General features: G+C 38.8%; 1 protein-coding gene across 2 annotated transcripts in view; it reads left to right on the forward strand.

The window, feature by feature from the left end:
• Positions 1-668: 668 nt before the first annotated feature.
• The window catches only part of CNOT6 (CCR4-NOT transcription complex subunit 6), a 66,894-nt gene continuing 45,789 nt past the window's right edge, over positions 669-21,773 (forward strand). Inside the window, exons 1-2 of one of the 2 annotated variants that reach the window (XM_060008254.1) lie at positions 669-1,039; positions 13,596-13,709. In XM_060008254.1, the coding sequence (XP_059864237.1) occupies positions 13,598-13,709 (112 nt within the window). In that variant the 5' untranslated portion in view covers positions 669-1,039; positions 13,596-13,597. Of the gene's footprint in view, positions 1,040-13,590; positions 13,710-21,773 lie in introns of those variants that run through there. The other variant, XM_060008255.1, reaches the window with a different exon arrangement.

The raw sequence follows: 21,773 nt of genomic DNA on the forward strand, positions 1-21,773 counted from the left end.
CACCTGAATAGAACATCTTGCTCTTTGAACACAGCTGCGGACAGTTACTCCGGGCTAGGATCCCACCAGAATTGTCCCTGAATTTACTGGACTGAATGACCATTAATGGACCGAAACGTGCCATTAATTAGTTTTTTCTTCATATCTGAGGCAGGATGAATCAAGCCACTGTTCACGACTGCATGTCTTGTCTTTAGGCAGCTCAAGATACTGGCTAAGGGTCAAAAGTCTGAGAGCTTGTCCCTGTTTCCATGTAATAAGCGACACGAAAGGGAGGAAGATCAAGGAAATTGAGGGAAGAGAGGAACAAAAATGAACAGCGTGAGACAAAAAAAAAAGAGAAAGAAAGGAAAAAAAAAGAGCTAGTTGAAAAGCGTAGGAGCGTTAAGAAGATGAGAAAGTAGAAGCAACAAGGCAGGAAACGAGCGAGGAGAGCGGGAAGAGGAGAAGGAGGTCTGACCCTGGAGCGCGCCCGGCCGGCTCACTGCTCCCCACCGCGGGGGTGGGGGAAGAGAGGGACGAGCGGAGAGCGACCTCCCCGGATGCTGAATGGTCGCGCCCGGCGGCGGCGGCCAATGGGCGGCCGGGATGTTGGAGCGGCAGCGTCGGTCGCGGCGCTCGCAGGCTTGGGGTGGGTGGGGGGAGGGGGAAGGGGTGGGACGGCGGCCGCCGCCATGATGCTTGTTTGCTTTCAATGAAAACGAGGGGGGCGCAGAGGAGGAGGAGGCGGCGGCGTCGGTGGCGGCGGCGTCGGCTGCGCGAAGGGGAAGGCAGCGGTGGGTGCAGTGAGGAGGGTGAGGCCGGAGGCCGAGAGGCCGGGAGGCCGTAGTGGCGGCCCATCGAGGCGGCTGAAGAGGGCGGCTGACGCGGTGGATCTCGGAGGGAGAACAAAGAGCGGCGGCTGAGGCGGCAGAGGAGCGGCGACGGCGGCGCTGCAGCAGCGGGCGGGACTGGTATGGTGGTTCCACAGGTCAGACCCCGCTGCACTCACAGGGAGGAGGCAGCGGCAGCGGCGGAGGAAGGCGGCGCACCCCAAGAGGTGAGCGAGACCAGTCCGAGGCCCGGCTGGGCGCTGCTCCCCACACTGCTGCCCACGGGCCCCTCTCGGTCGTGTCCCCGGGACCGTAGCGCGGGGGACTCGAGCAAGAACACCTTGAGTTTTGCGTGCAGCGGGCCCGAAGACTGGAGGAGATGGTGGCTGTTGGGGGTCCCTAGACGCGCGGCTGTCGCCATCCAGTTGGTCCCCGGACCGCGCCCCCGCGCCGAGTCCGGGGCTGGGGGGTGTTGTTTGACGGCGGGGGCGGGGCCGCGCAGGGGGCGCCAGGGTTGGGGGATGCCCTGGCTGTCGACCCTGGCTCTGGTCACCCGGAGGAGGGGAGTTGGTGTCCGGGACTCTTGGCTGGGATGGGTGGCAACTTTGGAGAAGTTGGCGGTGTGGGATTGCGCGGAGTGGAGTGTGGAACTTCGCAGTTACCGCAAAGCGGGAAACCAACTGTTTACCCCCTCCCCCAAATGTATTTAAAATTCAGTTTAACACAAATTTTTTGGGGGGTGGGGGGATGGGAATGACATGGTTAAAGAAACCCTTAGCACCAGATGAAGAGATTTATGATATTGCTGAGGACTCAGAGATAGTTCTAATTACTTTAAGTTTTGTGTAATAACCTGAATCGTATCTCTTTTCTTTTTTTCTAAACACCAATCATTATTTTCTTTGGAAATTTTTTTTTTGACTTTTTCTCCTACAGCTTCCCCTAAGAGCCTGCTAATGAACACCTGTAACCTCTTCTTGAACTGTTACTGCAAATGACAACATTGTGAATGGTCATCTTGCTTTTCCTTTTTGGATTTGTTATTGTGTTAAGCTGACGTTTAAATAATCTCCTTTAACATGAGTTCCCATACTTACCTGTTTTCCAGGTGGATTGCCCCATTAGTGGTAGTGTGGAATCTTGCCTCTTTGTGTCTGGGGGTTTTAATTTTGGAGAGGAAGAGAGTGAATATGAACAAGTGAAAAATAAAATGGCATATAATAGCACTTTGTGTTTTTCACAGTGCACTAGAATTTATCATCCCAAAACAGTTTTGTAGGCTTTAGGAGCTGTGTCCATTGATCAAAAGGTTTTGAAGACTTGTTTTATAATTGCTATCAGAGCAATTATCGCAGTCTTTAGAATGTGATGACTTGTAGAATAAAAATTGCTTAATATTTTTAGACCAGTGATCTAGTCCAGTCAACTTGCTTTAAACAAAATATTTGAATAGCTGCTGTTGAGGAAACAGGCCTAGAAAGGTTAAAGTGACTTGCCCAAGATATTACAGTTAAGAGGGAAAGGACCAGGTTTTGTGTAAATGGGAGAGCACATGGGAGTGAGGTACTTGATGGAGATTAGTTTTTTTGGGAGGGCGGAGTGCGTTTTAATGGCTGGAAGTTATTTGAGGTAGTTGAGTCTGGTCAGTTCTCAGTAGGTGAATAAGATACTTAATGAAATGGTCAAAAAACGAGGATGTGACAAAAGACAAAGTTTCCTGTGAGACTCAGAATATTTTGCATAGTTTCAGAAGTGTCTTGATCATTGGTAACGTAGATGAGGAAGTTCTTTTGAATGCCTGTTTGATTTGTAGGTATTTTCAGGTTTCTTAAACCTTGGTGGCAAAGTAAAACTTTTCAGACTCTTGAACAGATATGAGTTGGTTACAGAATTTGGTCCTGGCTACAAATAAAGGCATTTGCTTCTGTACTTATGGTTCATAAATAATACATTTATTTTGGTTAATGTGTAGGCATTCCACCACGTTCATATTAGCCTTTTTTATATTTAAAGCATAAACCTTTTTCATATCATAGTGCAACAGAAAGGGATAATATATGTAAGGCATCCTGGAATAAATGGTCAAGGCTGCTCACAGCTGTAGCCTTTGGGCCATGAGAGGTGAGGGCCGTCTTCAGCACACTTGTAACTTTCCCATATGGAAGGTATACTGGTTGGGAAACTGCTTTTAAAGTGTTTATTTGCATGTAAGATGGGGACTCATTTAGACTGCCTTAATCTTACCCTTCTCTGGGCTTTACCTCTCCCTCATCCATTTTTATTTTCTTGGTAAGTTATGTGCAAGGAATAGTATATGCTGGACATAATGTTAGACCCTGGGAATTAAAAAGTGAATAACACTCATTTGCTGTCTTCTTGTTGTAGTCTTAGTAGGTGTACAGAGTGCTGTGGGGAGAACAGTAGAGAACGATGAAATTTGTAGAATGTGTGGGAGCAGTTTACAGAAAATAGCACGGAATAGGTGTTTGTCAAACTGGAGAGATGGGGTCATTTCAGACAAAAGGAACTGTGGGTGCACTGAGGTGCCAAGTGTTGGGGTAAGGCCAATATCGATGTGTTACTGAAACAGGGAGAGATGAGACACTCTCTCATCTCTCCCTGGAGAGACTGGAGATGAGCCTGCAAAGGTGTGTCCATCCTAGATTTTGAAGAACCATACTTACTAAGCTAAAAGTGAGGTTTATATCTTTATTCTGTAGCAAAGGAGTGAGCCAAAATATTTTTCATAGGGGAACAAGGTGATTTAGAGATCATTTGGGCATCAGTGTGGAGAATTAAGTGGAGCCATACATATAAAAAAGTCACATTTGAGATACTGTGGAGTTAGTGACTCTGAATCTATTTTAAACTTGGATATAGGGTCTTTTGTGTCTGATCCATTTTATAGTGGGCTTGAGGGCTCGGTTCAATTGCTCTATAATACAGGGTAATTTAAAATCAAAATGTTTTGGAAAAAAGTTAAGAGCAATAAAAAAAATGAAACCCATATAATGGTACATGTGAAAGTTCAGGCATTCAGAACTTGTCTTCTGAGTTAGGCTTAGGCAGACTGTAGAGCTTAAGCTGGAAAAATCAACTCTCTGCTCACCAGAAATGAGAGCCACCAAGCTTAACGGTTATGGCTGTCCTAATGGTCTGTGAGGATATGGACTGTAAACATTTTGTGAAATTGGGGAGAGGGCAGAGTTTTTTCTCCTGTATATTATTGGAATTGAAATATTGAAAATTTCTTAAAACCTAAGAACTCCTCATACAGCTGTTAATTTATATAGTCAGTTCTGCTGTAAAGCAACATGTGAGTTCCTAAAAATCACCATGATATGGAAAATTGTGCAGTAAAAACTACAGGCCTTTTGGGAAAAGTGGAACTAAAGCACAACACTCAAAACTTTGTCAGTGACTTATTTTAATAAAAAGGAACCTGGTGGGCTTCCCTGGTGGCACAGTGGCTGAGAGTCCGCCTGCCGATGCAGGGAACATGGGTTCGTGCCCTGGTCCGGGAAGATCCCACATGCCGCGGAGCGGCTAGGCCGGTGAGCCGTGGCCACTGAGCCTGCGCGTCCAGAGCCTGTGCTCCGAAATGGGAGAGGCCACAACAGTGAGAGGCCCGCGTACGGCAAAAAAAAAAAAAAAGGAACCTGGTAAAAATGGTAGCATAGTTTTACACATGTTAAATGGTTATGGTATACATAAATACTACAATAAATGTGTCACTTTACCTTGAAAAAGACCTGGTTTGCTTGTGTTAATGGGCATCAGAAAGGTTGCTGCTTGTGAGTTACTGTACAGTGGTGGAAGGAGAGTTACCTGAAATCGAATGGAATGTTACAGTAACACCAGAGGTGGGTGGGTGTGGCTCAGCTCTTGTGCACACACACACAGTGAGCTGATGTAGCTGGTAGGTGTTTTAAGGTGTGTGTATTTTGTGTATTTCTATGCAGCTCAGTTCAGCTGGGGGCAGGTTTCTACCTTCGTCTAGTTTTTTTCACAGAAAAAATCACACATAAGCAAATGGGAATTTTGTGTTAAGCTCAAATTTTCTAATATATCGGTTACGTTGGAACAGATTATTTTCAGAATAAGTGATACAGCAGAACTGATTGTACTTGAACACAGCATTTTAAAATAGGGCTAAAACTCAGTTCCAAAATTACTGGAAACACCCATGTGTCAGGCACCATAATAGACTTGCTCCTCTAATAGGGCTTATGCTCTTTTATTCTAAATGGGTTTATAATGGTATGGAGAGAAAAACAGATAAACCAATAAAGTGCTCATCAAGTTATATAGTAATGAGAAATACACAAAGCATTTGGGGCATGCTAAAGAAGGAGCAACTAATTCTGCTTGGGAAGCTTGAGGGGGTCATCTCAGAGGTCTTTGGGCTGAGCTTTGAAGGTTGAATAGAGGTTTGTTAGACTGAGTAGGACCTTTTAGTGAGAAGAAAGAACATGTGCAAAGTCAAGTTACGTACAACTTGGGCTGTGAAACATAGGATGCAAAGATGAAAGGGACGGGAGGAGTGACCAGAAACAGTCTGAATAGTCTTAGGCTTTTTCTTAAAGTGTTGAGACTTTCGTCTGTATATAATAGGGATTCATTGAGAGTTTAGGTGGATAGGGGTGGGGAAATTGTGTGTGTGACATACTTTTTCAGGAGACACAGTAAAAATGTGAAGGCTGGATGAAGGAGGCGGGGCCAAGAAACTGGGGTCAGAGAGTTCATTTAAGCCCTGTGAGAGAAATATTCTAGAGTTGTTAAAGGCTTCTTGATGATTTATAAGGTCAGCATTTCATGAATAATTTTCTTTCTCAGTTTTTAGGGGAAAAAAAGACTAGTGGGTCAAAACTCATTGCTACTGTATTAGAACTTCCCAAAATGATTGTATACGTGAATTAGCAGCTAGAATAAATGTTGAATGCCTCAAAAGGCCAAAATTCCAACTAGATAAGGGTAGCTAGAATACTGTGATTGTAAGAGTGGGAGGAGCAAATAGATTATGGTAACTGGCAAAAGATAAGAAAGAAATGAAAAGATTTCTGTTGGTAGCCATCATTGCTGAAGGTGTAAACTAGACGGCTGTTGCTTGTCTCATACTAAGAGAACAGATTTAATATTGATGGCTCCCTCTCCTTTCCTTTTTGATCTCGGTGATGTTTCATCACACAAATCATGGTTTGACTTAATGTTAGTAGGCCCTCAGCTTTGCTGGCTAGATCATAAATCTAAATTGTCCTAATATGTTCTTTTGTTCCATACTTTATATTTGACTTAAAATATAGAAATTAAAAATTTTAAGCTAAGAAGTGTTTGTGTTTTAAATTGAAATTTGTGGATGACCTATACTTGGTGTATCTTTATAGTTCTATTTTGAGTTAATTTATTGAGTTGAATGAAATTGCTAGTATTTGACCATTTTTGACCTTCAAAATTGGTAGTTTCCTGTGGTGTTGCAGTACACTCAGGCTTCTCTCTGACTGTATTTTATATTCACTTGTGTTATTAGGCACGGGCACATGATTAGAATTGCATTTTAACAGCAGTCTAGTAAACTCTTATGGGCTGTTGGTTATTGGCTGGGCACTGCGGATGCAGATGGGTATGCCGGTCTTCTTTTAGAGCTTAGACTAACTACTACATCTGCTGTTTGACTCTGTTTTGGAGGAATATTTTATCATAATTTAAAAATTTTTTTTCGCAGAGGTCTTACTGATTGGAAATTTTAGTTAAACCAATATGGACTTAAATTTATTCTTATTCTACTTGAGAAAAGGATTTAAGGAATTGAGATTTTGGGAGGCAGGAGGAGGTGGCTACAGAAACCTTAAGTTCTTAGAAATATTACTAAGATTATTTGCCTTTTTCATACTCTTATGAGTATACAGTGGAGTTTTCCAGAGAATGACAAAATGATATGTAATATCTGATCAGTTGAATTCAGAGCAGATAGGTGAATCCAGCTGTCTTCTAGCGTGTCAGACCTTAAAGATTTGCAAAAATGTAAGACAGTGTCACTCTTCTCACAAAATTTTACTTTTTTTTTTTTTTTTTTTTTTGCGGTACATGGGCCTCTCACTGTTGTGGCCTCTCCCGTTGCGGAGCACAGGCTCCGGACGCGCAGGCTCAGCAGCCATGGCTCATGGGCCCAGCTGCTCCGCGGCATGTGGGATCTTCCCGGACCGGGGCACGAACCCGTCTCCCCTGCATCGGCAGGTGGACTCTCAACCACTGCGCCACCAGGGAAGCCCTACTTTGTTCTTGAAAGTAGTTACTTTTCATAAAAATGTTAACATGTGATAGGTTTTATTATATTTAATGAGTAATACATATTTTAAAATTCCTTATTTCTAATTTCTAGTATGGTAAATGTTGATAGATATAACCCACACAATTGAAAGGTCTTTGAGGTACTTGAGTATAAGGGTCCTGAGATGATAGCATTTGAGGTCTGTTGTGTTAAGTATTAGGCAGAGTTTGGGAGTAGAGAATACAGGTAAAGAGTAGTTTGGAAAGGTGATACATCTGAGAAGGAAACTCAGGGGCTCATGGTCTTAGCAATATAATATTTGGAGAATGAACACAAGATCTTGGTTTCATCAGTGACAGAATTCTAGACTTGTGTGAGGCATTGGAGTACAGCTTTGCAGCTAGATTGTCTCAGGTTCAAATCCTAGCTCTACTACTTACTAAGTGTGTGCAACCTTGGGCAAGTTATTTAAACTCAGAGTCTCAGTTTCCTCATCTAAAATAAAATGAGGATAGTGTCTGCTTCATGGATCGCTATGAGAATTAAATCGAGATAATTACCAGTAAATTATTGCATAGTGGTTGAAAGCATAGACTTTTGGATCAGACTTGGGTTAAAATCACAGTTGTGCCAGTAGGATCTCTGTGATCTCAGGTAAATGACTTATTTTCTGGACCATTCTTTCTTTATGTATGGAGAATAATACAATAGTATTTACTCATAGGAGTCCTGAGGGTTAAATGAGATAATGCATGTGAAGGGCCTGCCAGTTGGAGAGTGCTCAAAACATGTTAGCTGTTATGTGCCTAGTTTAGAGTATGGCAGATAGGCACTCCAACACAGTTTTGCCATTACCCCCACCTGTTTGAGGTTTGCTCTTATTTTGCCATAGCATGTCACTAAGATTATGTTTATACAGTTTTACCTTTAAGTTTGTCCCTTTGCTTCATATCCCAGCCTATCCTAGAGCGAATATTCTCAGCCTTTGGTCACTTAGGTCCTTTCTGTCTGGTTTCTCTAGATTTTGCCTTCAAGATTAGAGGCCTATGTTAGTTTTTCTTACTCCTGGTAACATGGGCACTGCTTCTGTTAGCATACTTATCTCTTACACAATGTTTGCTTTTTTTACTGTCCCAGCTTATCCCCTTAATTCTTATAAGTATTCACCAAACACTATTTGCCAGGCTCTGAAAATATAAAAATATTTAAAATGTAAGTGCAAAGACCCTATATTAGAGTAGGTGAATGAGACATGTCAAAAAAAATTAAGGTGGGATTAAAGAATATAACATTAGAAATATCTTCAAGGTTCAGGATAGCTCAAAGCTGGGAATGATAAACTCCTGTGTTTATGAGGGGTAGGGAAGAAGTCCTAAATTAGAGTGATGTTTGTAAAAAGGGTTGTAGTGTGATTACATCGTCGTAAGATTTTTGTTTGCACCCCCCAGTAGATTAAGATCCAAGATCATGTACGTATTTCCTATTTATTCTTTATTCCCAGAACCTGGCAGAGTGCTTGGCACATAGAGGCAGAAGGTGCTTAGTATATATTGGTTGAATGAATGATTCTGTAAAGAAAGCTCCCTTAAGGAAGCATGGTTTGGATGTACTGAATTGGTTTTTTTGGATTTTTCTTTGAAAACCTGATTTTGAGTCATGAAGGAATGTTTAGACCAGTTTATTAGTACAACATGCTAGGTCTTACACAAGACACTGGGAGATACAAACTGGGGTGATAGATGCTGTAGTAAATGTATGGTGTGCAGAGGAAAGAGTAGTGAATTTGTGCCTTTGTTGGGAAGGGCTTACAGGGACTCTGACATCTAACCTGAGTTGCCGTGAAGCGGGTGAGTAGGAGTTTAGGGTGAAGGTTTCCTTTGGTGAAGGGATTAGCATGTGTTATTGAAAGACTATGCCTTAGAAGTAGGTTTGCTTTGATTAATTTAAGACTTTATAGGGTAACTTGTGTGTCAGTGGCTGAAGATGAGTGAGAAAGTAGTTGGCCTAAATCCAGATTGTAAAGGACTTTAGCTAGGTAGGCAGAAAAGGCCATCTTAGATTTTTAAGCAGGAGAGTGACATGAGCAGGCATCTATCAGGAAAGTATAGAGAAGGTTGTTTAAAAGTTGTAGCTGAGAAATGAGGGTGTAAATTAACTTCAGTAGCTGTGAAAATGGAGAAGACAGGTTTAGAAGTCCTGAAGAGGTAAAAATCAGTGGGATTTAGTGAAAAATTGGATAAGACGTAGTGAAAATTTGGATAGGAAGAAGTAAATTGGCAACAAGGCTAGTGGCACTACCTTTTCATATATTCCATAACTTGTAGCTTTGTGAGGCTCCTGATCATCAAATAAAAGGATTTTTCTGCACATGAGTTTATTTCTTCCTTCTCCCCTCCCTTCCTTTCCTCTGCGCCTTTTCCTTTTTTTCTCCTTTGTATATGTAAAAGAAGTAAAGCACCAAGAATGGAGGAGAAAATGTAACAAGCAAGGAAAGAAAAAGAGGAATTTAGCATTTTATCTTGTCAGTTAAGATTGGCTATAACTCAGCCTCATTTCCCTTGGAAAAAAACCTGGCCAATACAATTTAAAATAAATTGTTTAACTTCAGAGTGCCTTTTAACAAGAAATGCATTTTTGTACATTGCCAAAATAACATGATCTCATAATAATTCATTAATATTTCAAAATATGAACTAGGTATTAAATGTTTCTCGAACAGTCCGCAGAATGTCCTTTGTTGCAGATTTGTGGATCCTATATAGGGACCATTCATTGCATCTCATTCTATATATCCCTTAATTCTCTTTAAGTCTAGAATAGTCCTGACACCAGCTTGTTAAAGGTAGCAGACCATTTACCCTGCAGAAAGTCCTGCATTCCAGTTGCTTCTTTGGTGTCATCTGGCTAGTTCCTCTAGCTCTTAATCAACATAAACATTGTTGGTGTGTATTTCATATTCTGTCAGATCCGAAGACCCACAGTATCTGGTTCTGCCTCCATTAGTGTTGGGAAGATTGATGAAGGGGGTAACAGTTTATTCCTCTCTCGAACATTTTCTACCCTATAATTAAAAAACAATCTGGGTGGTGGTGTTACCTTAGCATTATGCCAGTGCCAATGATTCATCTAATGGTTTTAACCCAGTTTATAAATCCTGTTTTAAAAAGGCTCATTAGGAATTATGAAATGATGTTGTTTTTGTTTTTTTATTAATTCGTTAATTCTTCATTTATTCTTTTGTAAAATAGGACACGTTTTCACCTGGGGCTATTTGATGACTATTTACAGTACCCACTGAAAGGATAAAGACTTAAATCTTTCTCTTTAGTACCAATTTTCTTAGTTTAAAAGCTGCCTCAAATGGTGGCTGACTTGCACTTATGGTCTCTCCCCCGCCCTGCGCCCCCCTGCGTCTTCCCTCTTACCCCCCTCCCCTGTGTATTTTTTAAGCCATTTCATAAAATGTTTAATAATGAAAGCATATCTTTCTCTGCTGGTAAATAATGTCCTGTATTTCTTTAAGGTAAATAATTATTCTAAGATACTGAAAAACTGTTTCTCTGAGATCTAGATCAGGGACAGATTTTATGCTGCCAGGATCAGTAGTGATGTTTGGCACTGGACTGGAGGAATTAGAGATTGAATAGTCAGGGGCTGTATACCTGCTGACTCTGGCCTACCTATTTTTTAAAAGTCTTTTAATTCTACTTGACAGTTTTCAAGCCTCTTTTGGAAACATTTTATTCTTTTTAGGTAGTAATCTGCAGTGGCATACTGTATTTTTTAGAGAGTAAGATCTGCTTGTTGATTTCAAGCCTTGGGAAAAATCCTAAATTGTTTGTATTCTTATATCCTTTTCTCTACCTAGTTTCCAATACTATGTTCGGTTGGACTCCAAGAAAAATGGGTGGGGTTGCTCACTGGGCAGATAGGCTCCTCAGAAGGGCTTGATTGTCTAATTTGCTGCCGTTTCTTTTATTCTATCATATTCTTTTTTCCCCCCACTTCCTAATCTGCACTGTCAGGGATTTGGAAAATAAAGAAGGTCTCCTCACTGCTTTCAAGTAATGAGCTGTCTCTTAAATTTTAAGGCAACACATCATATGTCATGAAAACCAAGAAAGGGCATGGTTGGCCGCTTAGGCAGGAATCATGACTCTTTGATGGAATGACCCCAGGTCTAGGGCTTGGATTTCAGATTTCAGTTCAGTAATACTTGTATTTATTCTCTGAAGTGTGATCAAACTCCGGACATTGATTCACACTAAATAAGCTCACATGAGAGAGGTAAATCAGACTTCTGAACTTTCACTAAGAAGTCAAATGATTAATAATTAATAGTAACTCAAAATACTAACCTCAGCTGGAGAGAGCAGCTTACCATTATTAAATTCTGTTTGGAAAAGCCAGTGAAGATCACACGGTCGTAAGTAAAATCTAGTCAGAATAGTGGCATTTGGGTGATCTTAAGGAATCTTAAGGGATGTTGTCATCAAGCTCTGGTAACCTTACACAGCATTTTGTTATTACTGGTATATTCATATGATTCAGAATGGGCACTTGCTTCACCATATTGTCCTCTAGATGGAACAGGAACAGTTCTTGACTGTATAGCTTTCTCTGTTAGGTATTTTTTGTATTAGTCTAAAAACTTCAGGCACTGTATTTCTGTTTTGGAGAAATTAACGTGTAGGAGAACAGTTTTATTAACAGTATTTGACAAAACAAAAACGTGCTGTTTCTTATACAGATGATTAGTCTCACCATTTATATTTTTACTTTCTTCAAAAAGCTTTTCAGGATTACTTATCTCCTGTGTTTTGACTACATGGTCAAAACCATTTCTATGTTTGAAAGATAGCTCTACTTCTCATCATTAGAGGAGCAGCATAGCATAATGAAAGTTGCTTTAACTTTTTTCCATTTTTTTTATTGTAGAAAATATACATAACATAAAATTTACCATCTTAACCATTTTTAAGTGTAGCATTCAGTGGTATTAAATACATTCATAATGTCGTGCAGCCTTCACCACCATCCATCTCCATAACTTTTCTTCTTGTAAAACTAAAACATCGAACCCGTTCAACAGTAAGTCCATTTGACGTAAGTGATTGCTGACTGGCTTACTTTAAATTCACATGATGGTAGGTTTTTCTCCAGCTTTATTTAGCTGTGTAGGTATCCAGAGTAGGTAGAGACTTGGTTAAAGCAGATTATGGCTTATCCAAACACATAAGGTGAAGTGAGACTGGAGCAAGGCGTTTGGGAGAATATGCAAGGAAGTGAGATTTCATTTCACCTGAATATTTCAGAATGTTTCTATAAGAATAAGAATTTAAAAAATAACCACAAGCAAAATGAACAATAGTCCCAATATCAACTTAGGTTTAGTTCTTCTTCAAATTTGTCCAATTCTCAAAAATGTTTTTTACACTTGATTTGGTCAGATCAGACCCAAACAAGGTCTATACATTTCATTTGATTGTTGTGCCTCTTAAGTCATTTAATATCAACTTCCTCTTACTACTCCTTTTTCATATCATTCATTTGTTGAAGAAACTGGGTCTTCTGTCATATTGAACTTTCCATGGTCTGTGTCTGGCTGGCTGTATTCTTGTGGCATTATTTTAAAATTAAGAAAAAAATTTTTAATCATGGTAAAATTATAACAAAATTTACTATCTTAATAATCATTTTAAGTGTACAGTTCAGTAGTGTTAAGTATATTCACATTGTTGTGCCTCGTGTTATTTTTAACATGTTCCTCTGTCTCCCTTACTTAGTGTAAACTGGTACTAGATCTAGAGAGGCTGATTTGATTCAGGTTCAATTTTACTTTTAATTTTTTGCATGAAGGGGCAAGGGCATACATAGTGTTGGCATGTAAGTCTAGTTGTCCTAATACTGAGATCGATCCTTGGGTTGAGGTCTTACAGCCTGAGCTATCTATTTAAAATTTTTTCATTGGATTTTTTTCACCTAATACTTCTATTAACCGTTGATGGTCATCCATTTTTTCATTAGAGATTGTGAAATAGTGTTTTTTCTAATTATGTAACTCTTTTTACATTTATTAGCTAGAATTCTGTTAAGAACATTTCCTCATCTAGTTTCTGCCAGAAATGCAGGATAAATGCTTGATTCTTTCCCTTTATTTTCCAATTTTCGGGTGACTGCATTTTTTTTTTTCTCCTGTTAAAGTTTTGGATTCATGCAGTTTGAAATGTAGTCTTTCTTTTGATGTTCAGATTGTCATGTCTGTGGCCAGTGGGACCTCTTCAAGCTGGCTCCTGTGTCCTTCACAGCCACAGCATCTTTCTTAGTGTCCAGGCTTGTTTGTATTTTTCCTATCTCAGACGTGAAATCCTCCATTTCTCCAAGGAGCTCCTAGTTCCTTTTAGTGGGAAATTGTGTTTAGAGATATAATATGGGTGTCTACTTTTAAAAAAGATGTTATTTTCAGTTATTTGATTCTTCTGGGTATTGATTGGTTTCTTTTCTTAATTCAACAGGCATGCCCAAAGAAAAATATGAGCCCCCTGACCCTCGGAGGATGTACACAATTATGTCCTCTGAGGAAGCAGCAAATGGAAAGAAATCACATTGGGTGGAGCTTGAAATAAGTGGTAAGACATGCAAGCAAAAATTTATGGCATGGAAGTTAAGATATGGTAGAAAATTGTTTTCTAATGCTAATACACAAGGAAAGCAATGTTATGTTTTACCAGTGCTAATTTATCTTAGAAGCTGGAAGTTTCAGTAGAAAGAACATGGTTTGTGTCAAAGTTCAAAACCCATTCATTGCTTATTCTCTCACTATCAGTGTCCTTTTATAAAATGGGGATAATAATATCAAGGATGGAATGAAAATAACACATGTGAAATGCCTAGTGTACAAAGGTTTGTTCTGATACTTAATTCTGTAATAAAGTAGGATAGAGCTTTTACATTATCAAATTACAGGTTTCCAATGAAGTGGGAAATGCCGGTTCTATTATAGGTTCTGGGATAGATTTGTTTCTCCTTATTTTCTTCATTTGCTTTTTCAGTCTTAGTCTCTGGGGACAGCCTTATTCAGAAACAAAATCTTAAAAGCGATTGGAACAGCTCTCAAAGTTCCCTTCTGCCTTTAATTCAGTCTTCAAAAGTGGCAAAGGGACATTATTACTTCTCAAGGCAACCAGTGCTAAAGAAAGTTTGTGTTCATGTTGGCCTCCCCATACTTTCCTTCTAGTTTGTCTTGGTTTTGCCTTCTGAAATAATACAGATCAAGTTTTCTCTTCTTTCACCTGACTGCCCTTGATTTTTCTTTTTTAATTAATGCAGCAAACATACTGAGTATATGCTATTTGTAAAACATTTTGCCAGGTGCTATACTAGGCATATGGAAAATATATAGATGAAAAAAACATATCCTCTTTCATTCTGAAGCTTATGGCATATTAGGGAGTGAGAAGAAGGGAATAAACCAGTGTAAATAACTAATAGACAAAATATAACTGCCAAGTCTAAGCAGAAGGGTGCTATACAGAAAGCAAAAAGGAAGTAATGATGATAGTATTTCTCCCTTGTCAGCTTAAAAGTTCTGATTAATCTATTGAGTAAACCTAAACACCCTCCTCTGCAGCCATAGTAGAGGTCGGTGCCCACATGGGTCTCTCCTTTTCTCCCTCTTCGATTTTTGGAGAGCTGGTATGGTGTGATGGAGAGTGAAATTTCTCTCTTCTTTTGCCTCTCCTGTCAAATTTGATTTTCTATGTCAGGGGAGCCTTTGAAGCACAGGCAGTCACCACTCCAACTTCCCCTTTTAATTTCTGCTGCATTGGTATTTAACTATATTTTTCTTTTTTTTCAGTCTGTATTAGCAGTTTTTGAATTACAAGTCCTTTGCTTCTAGAAAGTTTAGGTAATCTAGGAAGTGCTCACTTGGGTCAGTGAGATTGTATGTCTGAGGTTAAGGGGATTCTTCACTCTCTCCTCCCTCTACCTCATGTTGGGAACTCCTTGGCAATTTTGAGTCACTGTTCTCTGCTTACTCTAAACTTTGGGAAGAAATCTGTGTACAAGATAGGAAGGAAGAGGAGAGATTCCTCTAAAGTAACATTCTTAACAAAGTCTTATCTTTACCAAGTATCATGGAGGATAAACTATTGATTGAATAGGTCTGTGGAACAAGACCTTATAATTAAAGCCACTATCAGGAAGGTCACTTTATTGTCTTAGTCAATCCCTAATACATAAACTCCTGTGTGTAGAAATTTTCAAGGCTGAGTTCATTTCATGCTAAGACAGTTATTTCATGAATATGCTCTAGCATCAGTTCCTTAAGATCTGTGATATAAAGTTCCAGGGATTTGAGGTCATTGAATCCTGGACCTGCAGTAATCTAATATACTCTTCTGGTTCTAGGGAGATGGGTGGTTAGATCCTTGTGCCATTTGGAGGTAACCAGATAAGCCAAATGACTATTAATCATTTACTTTTTAAAGAAAACCTTGTTTATTGTAAAATGAAACAGAGATAAAGAAAACCGGGAATTCCGTGGCTGTCCAGTGATTAGGACTCTGAGCTCTCACTGCCGAGGGCCCGGGTTCAGTCCCTGGTTGGGGAACGAAGATTCCCCCACCCCACCCCCCAAAGAGCTGCGTGCTGCAGTCAAAAAAAAAAAAAAATCCTCAAGAAAACCACACAGATATATTAGTGAATTATTATAAGGCCAGAAGCCTTATAATACACAGGTCAAGAATTAGAAGTTTTTCACTTATCCCAGAACCCCTTCCACACCACAGCCAATCATAAGCCCTTCCCTGCTCCCCAAAAGTAACTGTTACCCTGACTTTTATAGTAATCACTTGTTTCCTTATAGTTTTAACACCAAGTTATGTACACCTAAGCATTTTAGTTTAGTCCCCCCCTTTTTTATTTGATGTGTCTTAATTTACATGTTCCCCCTCCATCCTTTTCTTTACAACTTATCTGTTGAACCTGAGCAGTTTGACCTGTTGTTACCCCACAGTCTATATTTTGCTACATGCATTTCAACATATTTCTCATCCATATGGGCAGCAGGATGCAGAGGCTTGATCAGACTCAGAATTTAAGACCCTTGACAGGACTGAAGGTTGTGTTGTGTATGTGGTATTGTCCTTTTACTTCAGGAGGCAGATAAGGTAAAAAGGCCTTCTTTCCTACTGATGTTCAGTGCAGTGCCTAGAGCCATTAATTCTTTGAGGGTTGCAAAATAGCGGTATTCTGTCTTTTTTTTAATTACGTGAGCTGCATCTGTAAAGAGATAATTTCCTTCATTTTTTTAAAATTTAATTTTTATTTTATATTGGAGTATAGTTGATTTACTCCCTCATTTACTAATTGATTACTCAAGGTACAATTTGTATAGGAAAGGCAGAAAAGAATGCTTATTTCTTTCCTTTTATTTACTAGTTTTCAGGATAAACTATTGTCCTTTGAGGGTGACCAATTAGATTTTTAAAGTATCATTATTAACTAGTATATTTTGGTTTCAAACATACGCCATGAGTTGTCATGATTACTCTTACTTTGTTGCTTAAAATTGTCCTGCTGTTGGCAAATGGGAGAGATTCATTAAATGACTTCTGGATTCTTTGATGTAACCTTAGTTGTCTTTGGTAGTTTCCTTGCTATCTGGAAAGATTAAATGGCAAGATTTTCTTGCCTCATCTTGTATTTCCTGCCTCAAACATGAAGTATGTCATTTTTTCCCAAGGAAGAATTGGTTGTTTTACTTGGAAATGCTATTTCAAGACCATAATATCTATTGCTAGGAGTGCTCATTGCTACTGGGTTGGTCATTGTAGGTCTTTTCACTGGACAGTGCTAGGAAATTTGACATATATGTATGTGGTTATATACATTTATGATGAAAGATGTGATAAAAAATATATACGTACTTTTATGATAAAATATCTTTAAAGCTATAAAATATATTTGTATATTTAAAATTAAAATATCTTAAGAAAATATACTATTTTTGACTCAAATTCAGAATAACAGGAGTTTTAATTAACCTTTTTTATAATTACATCTATATCTTCTTTCATACTGAGAGTCCCAGTTCTCAGGGTCATGGGATGCTGGAGTTTGAGTATCCCATAATTACTTAATTGCTTTATCCCATATTACACAATAATCTTACAATAACAGAACTAAAAATACCGCCAGTAATATGAGTTTTTATCCACCTGCCCAATTAAATAGCTGTACTTAATCTACATTGTCATAGTATGTAGCCATTACATACTATCAGCTTTCCCATTTAACTTGCATAAACCCTCCCATTTAGAATTAGTTTTGCAAGTAACTATATATTCAGTACCTCCTACCAGTTCATTTGTTTCCTAATCATTTTGGTTTTCTGGAAGCTTGTTCTGTAGATGTTTCCTTAGAAAGGGCTCATGGGAACAATATTCTGAGTTTCTTGCAAGTTGATAACAACTTGCAAGAAACTCATTTGAGAGTTTATATTTGAGAGTCAGTTTGGTTTAATGAAATTCCTTGGGATTAAGGGAATGTGAATTCTTTCCTTAAGTGTCTTAAATATGTTACCTCAGTTTTGCTGTAGGCTTGATGACAGTGTGATTTTTTTTCCATTATTAGTGATTTGCCCAAAGGATTTTTTCCCCTTAAAATAAGTAATTTTACTTGAATATATTTTGGTATAGGTTGTTCTGCCTTGATATTCTCAGGTATAATATACTCTTTCAGTGTGTAGTTTCAATTTTTTCTCTTTTAATTTCAGGAAAGTTTCCTTGGATTATAATTTTAGTATTTGTTCTGATCCCTTGCTTTAATTTTTCTTTCAGAGAGATTTATTCTCTGAATTTGAGTATTTCCATATTTGTCTCAGAATCACTTTTAAAAATAAAGTACAGGGCTTCCCTGGTGGCGCAGTGGTTGAGAGTCCGCCTGCCGATGCAGGGGATGTGGGTTCGTGCCCTGGTCCGGGAGGATCCCGTGAGCCATGGCCGCTGGGCCTGCGCATCCGGAGCCTGTGCTCCGCGATGGGGGAGGCCACAGCGGTGAGAGGCCCGCGTACCGCAAAAAAATTAAAAAAAAATTAAAAAATTTTTTAAAAGTACAGTAAGTTCAGTCCCTTACTGTTGTACCATTCTTGTACAAGTACAGACAGACAGTCGTGTAACCACCATCACAATTACAATATAGAATGGTTTCATTCCCCCCAGAAAACTTCCCCTGCTCCATTGTAGGTAGACCCTCCCCCCACTTTCAGCCCCTCGCAACTGCTGATTTTTAATTTTTTTTTTTTTTACTAGACTATTTTTTAGAGCAGTTTTCGGTTTACAGGCACCTTTGACATAAAGTACAGTGCATGACCCCTCCACTGTCAACATCCCCCACCAGAGTGGTGCATCTGTTACAATCCATGAACCTACATTGACACGTCATTATCACCCAAAGTTCATAGTTTACATTAGGATTCGCTCTTGGTGTTGTACATTTTGGGGTTTAGACAAATGTATAATGACACGTATCCACCATTGTCATATCATACAGAATAGTTTCACTGCCCTGAAAATCCTCTGTGCTCTGCCTGTTCTTTCCTACTTTGCTCCCCCTGAACCCCTGGCAACCACTGATCTTTTTACTGTCTCCATAGTTTTGCCTTTTCCAGAATGCCACATCCTTGGAATCAAACAGTATGTAGACTTTTTAGATTGGGTTCTTTGACTTAGTAATGTGAGTTTAAGTTCCTCCATGTCTTTTCATGGCTTGATAGTTCATTTCTTTTTAGTGCTAAGTAATATTCCATTGTCTAGATGTATCGCAGTTTATCCATTCACCTACTGAAGGATATCTTGGTTACTTCCAAGTTTCAGCAGTTATGAATAAAGCCGCTATAAATGTCCACATGCAGGTTTTTGTGTGTATGTAAGTTTTCAACTCCTGGGTAAATGCCAAGGAGCACGATTGCTGGATCATATGGTGAGAATATGTTTAATTTTGTAAAAAAAAAAACCCTGCCAAACTGTCTTCCAAAATGGCTGTATCGTTTTGCATTTCCACTAGCAATGAATGAGAGTTCCTATTGCTGTACATCCTCTCCAGCATTTGACATTGTTCTTCTGGATTTTGCCCATTCTAATGGGTATGTGTAGTGGTATCCCGTTATTTTATTTCCCTGATGACATATGACTAAGAGCATCTTTTCATATGCTTATTTACTGTGTACGTATCTTCTTTGGGCAAGTGTCTGTTCAGGTCTTTTGCCCATTTTTTAATTGGGTTGTTTGTTTTCTTGTTTTAAGAGTTCTTTGTATAAATTAGATAACAGTTCCTTATCAGCTATGTCTTTGCAAGTGTTTTCTCCCAGCCTGTGACTTGTCTTCTCATTCTCGTAACAGTGTCTTTCATAGAGCAGAAGTTATTAATTTCAATAAAGTCCAGTTTACTAATTATTTCTTTCACAGATTGTGCTTTTGGTGGTGTTTGTAAAGTCATTGCAAACTCAAATCATGTAGATTTTCTCTTGTGTTATCTTCTAGGAGTTTTATGGTTTTGTGTTTTATGTTTAGTTTTATGATCTATTTTGAGTTAATTTTTATGAAGAGTGTAAGGTTAGTTTTTTGTTTTTTTTGGCTTGTGGATGTCTGGTTGTTCAGCACCATTTGTTGAAATGAGTTTTCTCCATGGCATTGCCTTTGCTCCTTTGTCAAAGATCAGTTGATTGTATTTATGTGGGTCTATTTCTGGGCTCTGTTTCATGGATCTATTTATGTGTTCTTTTGCCAATACCACAGCCTTGATTACTGTAACTTTATGGTAAGTCTTGAAGTCAGATAGCATCCAAATTTTGTTCTCTCCTTCAATTTTGTGTTGGCTATTCTGTATCTTTTTCCTTTCTATATAAACTTTAGAATTAGTTTGTCAGTATCCACAAAATAATTTGCTGGGCATTTAGTTGAGATGGCATTGAATCTATAGATAAATTGAGAAGAGCTGACATTTTGACAAAGTTGAGTCTTCCTATTCAGGAACATGGAATATCTTTACATTTATTTAGTTCTTTGATAGCTTTCATCAGAGTTTTACAGTTTTCCTCATATAGAGCATGTGCATATTTTGTTAGATTTATAACTAAATATTTCATTTTGGGAGGTGCTAATGGTATTGTGTTTTTAATGTCAAATTCCATTTGTTTATCTCTGGTATATAAGAAAGTGATTGGTTTTTTAATCCTTTTTTATTTTTTCCTTTGTGATTTAAAAAAATTTTTCTCTTTTCTAAAAGTGTTCTCTTGTGTGGTTATGCATTATTAAGTTCTTTGTAGTTTAGTTTTCCTTTACTGAGTTTTTCTAAATCTGATTTATGTTCTTTTATTGCATTATCATTTCTTAATACCTTTCAGCTCATTTTGAAATTGTAGGTGATAGTTTTTGGAGTGTGTTTGTGTTATGTTTTTGTTGCCTATAGGGAGTTATTCTAGTCCTTACACTCTTTTTTCTTATACTATCTTTTAAAAATATATAACTACTTTTACGGGATTTGACCTTAAAACTTTTCTGTTGTTCATTTTTATTTAAATTTAGTTTTTCTGAACTTCTAGTTGTGATTCAGGATACTTTTTCTAACTTCCGAGCTCCCTCTTCTGTGTTTTGTTTGTTTGCAGAGTGTTCACAATGTGGGAAATTGTTTTCTGAAACTTTCTGGTTCTGTTCCCTTCTCTCATTTTTATCTGGACCTTTTTTTCCCTTCATCTCTTTTTATACCTATCCTATTTAATTTTATTTCCATTTTTGGAGCTTTTTTTTCTCAGTGTGGGGCCTTGGCTGCTGAGTTTGGAGAATCTCTGGGGCCCAGACTACTTTCAGACTTACTGTGGACACTTTGCACTCATTACTGAATTGCACTAAATTCCTCCCAGTTGTGATAAAGTGGCTGGGTGGGTGGGAGTATTCTCTTCAGATCTCCAGAGCTTTCTATCTGTTTAGGGTGGGTGGGTGGGAGTATTCTCTTCAGATCTCCAGAGCTTTCTATCTGTTTAGTCTCTCCTTTCTGGCCCTCTGCCCTGTGAACTATAGCCACCTTGGCATCTTTGGACTCTCAGCTTTATCTCCTCAACTTACATAATATCGCCAGACTCCACCTGGTTTCTGTCTCCCTGCATTACTTTCTGGAAACTGTAGCAGTAAACTGGAACAGTCTTAAGGGCTCACCTTGTTTGTTCCCCATGTATCAACGATCACTGTCCTGTGCTGCCTGGTGTCCAGTGTCTGAAACTCAATTTTTCATATATTTGTCCGGTTTTTTCGTTGTTTTAGGTGGGAGGGTAAATCCAGTCCATATTACTCTATCTTGCTGAAAATATAAGTCTATATCAATTTTAAAAAAAAATTGTGTTTGGTAACTCCAGTATCTGAATCTCCTAGGGGTTCTGTTTTGTTGTTTCTCTTTTTCTTCTGTTTTTCACTCCCTTGGTCTTATAATTTTTATTAAATACTAGCAATTATATATGAATTGGTAGAATAATTTGATGGTCTGGATGGTATTCTCTTTCTTAGGAGTGAATTTGCTTCTGTGTTTGTCAGGTAGTTGTGAAAGGAATGGGTGGGTGACCCTAATCTAATCAGGGATTCATTCATCTCATTTAAGCCTGGTGTTCAGTGGTTGTAAGAGTTGACTTACTGCAGGGT

The sequence above is a fragment of the Delphinus delphis genome, chromosome 3 (genome assembly GCF_949987515.2).
Source record: "Delphinus delphis chromosome 3, mDelDel1.2, whole genome shotgun sequence".
In the NCBI taxonomy this organism is placed as follows: domain Eukaryota; kingdom Metazoa; phylum Chordata; class Mammalia; order Artiodactyla; family Delphinidae; genus Delphinus; species Delphinus delphis.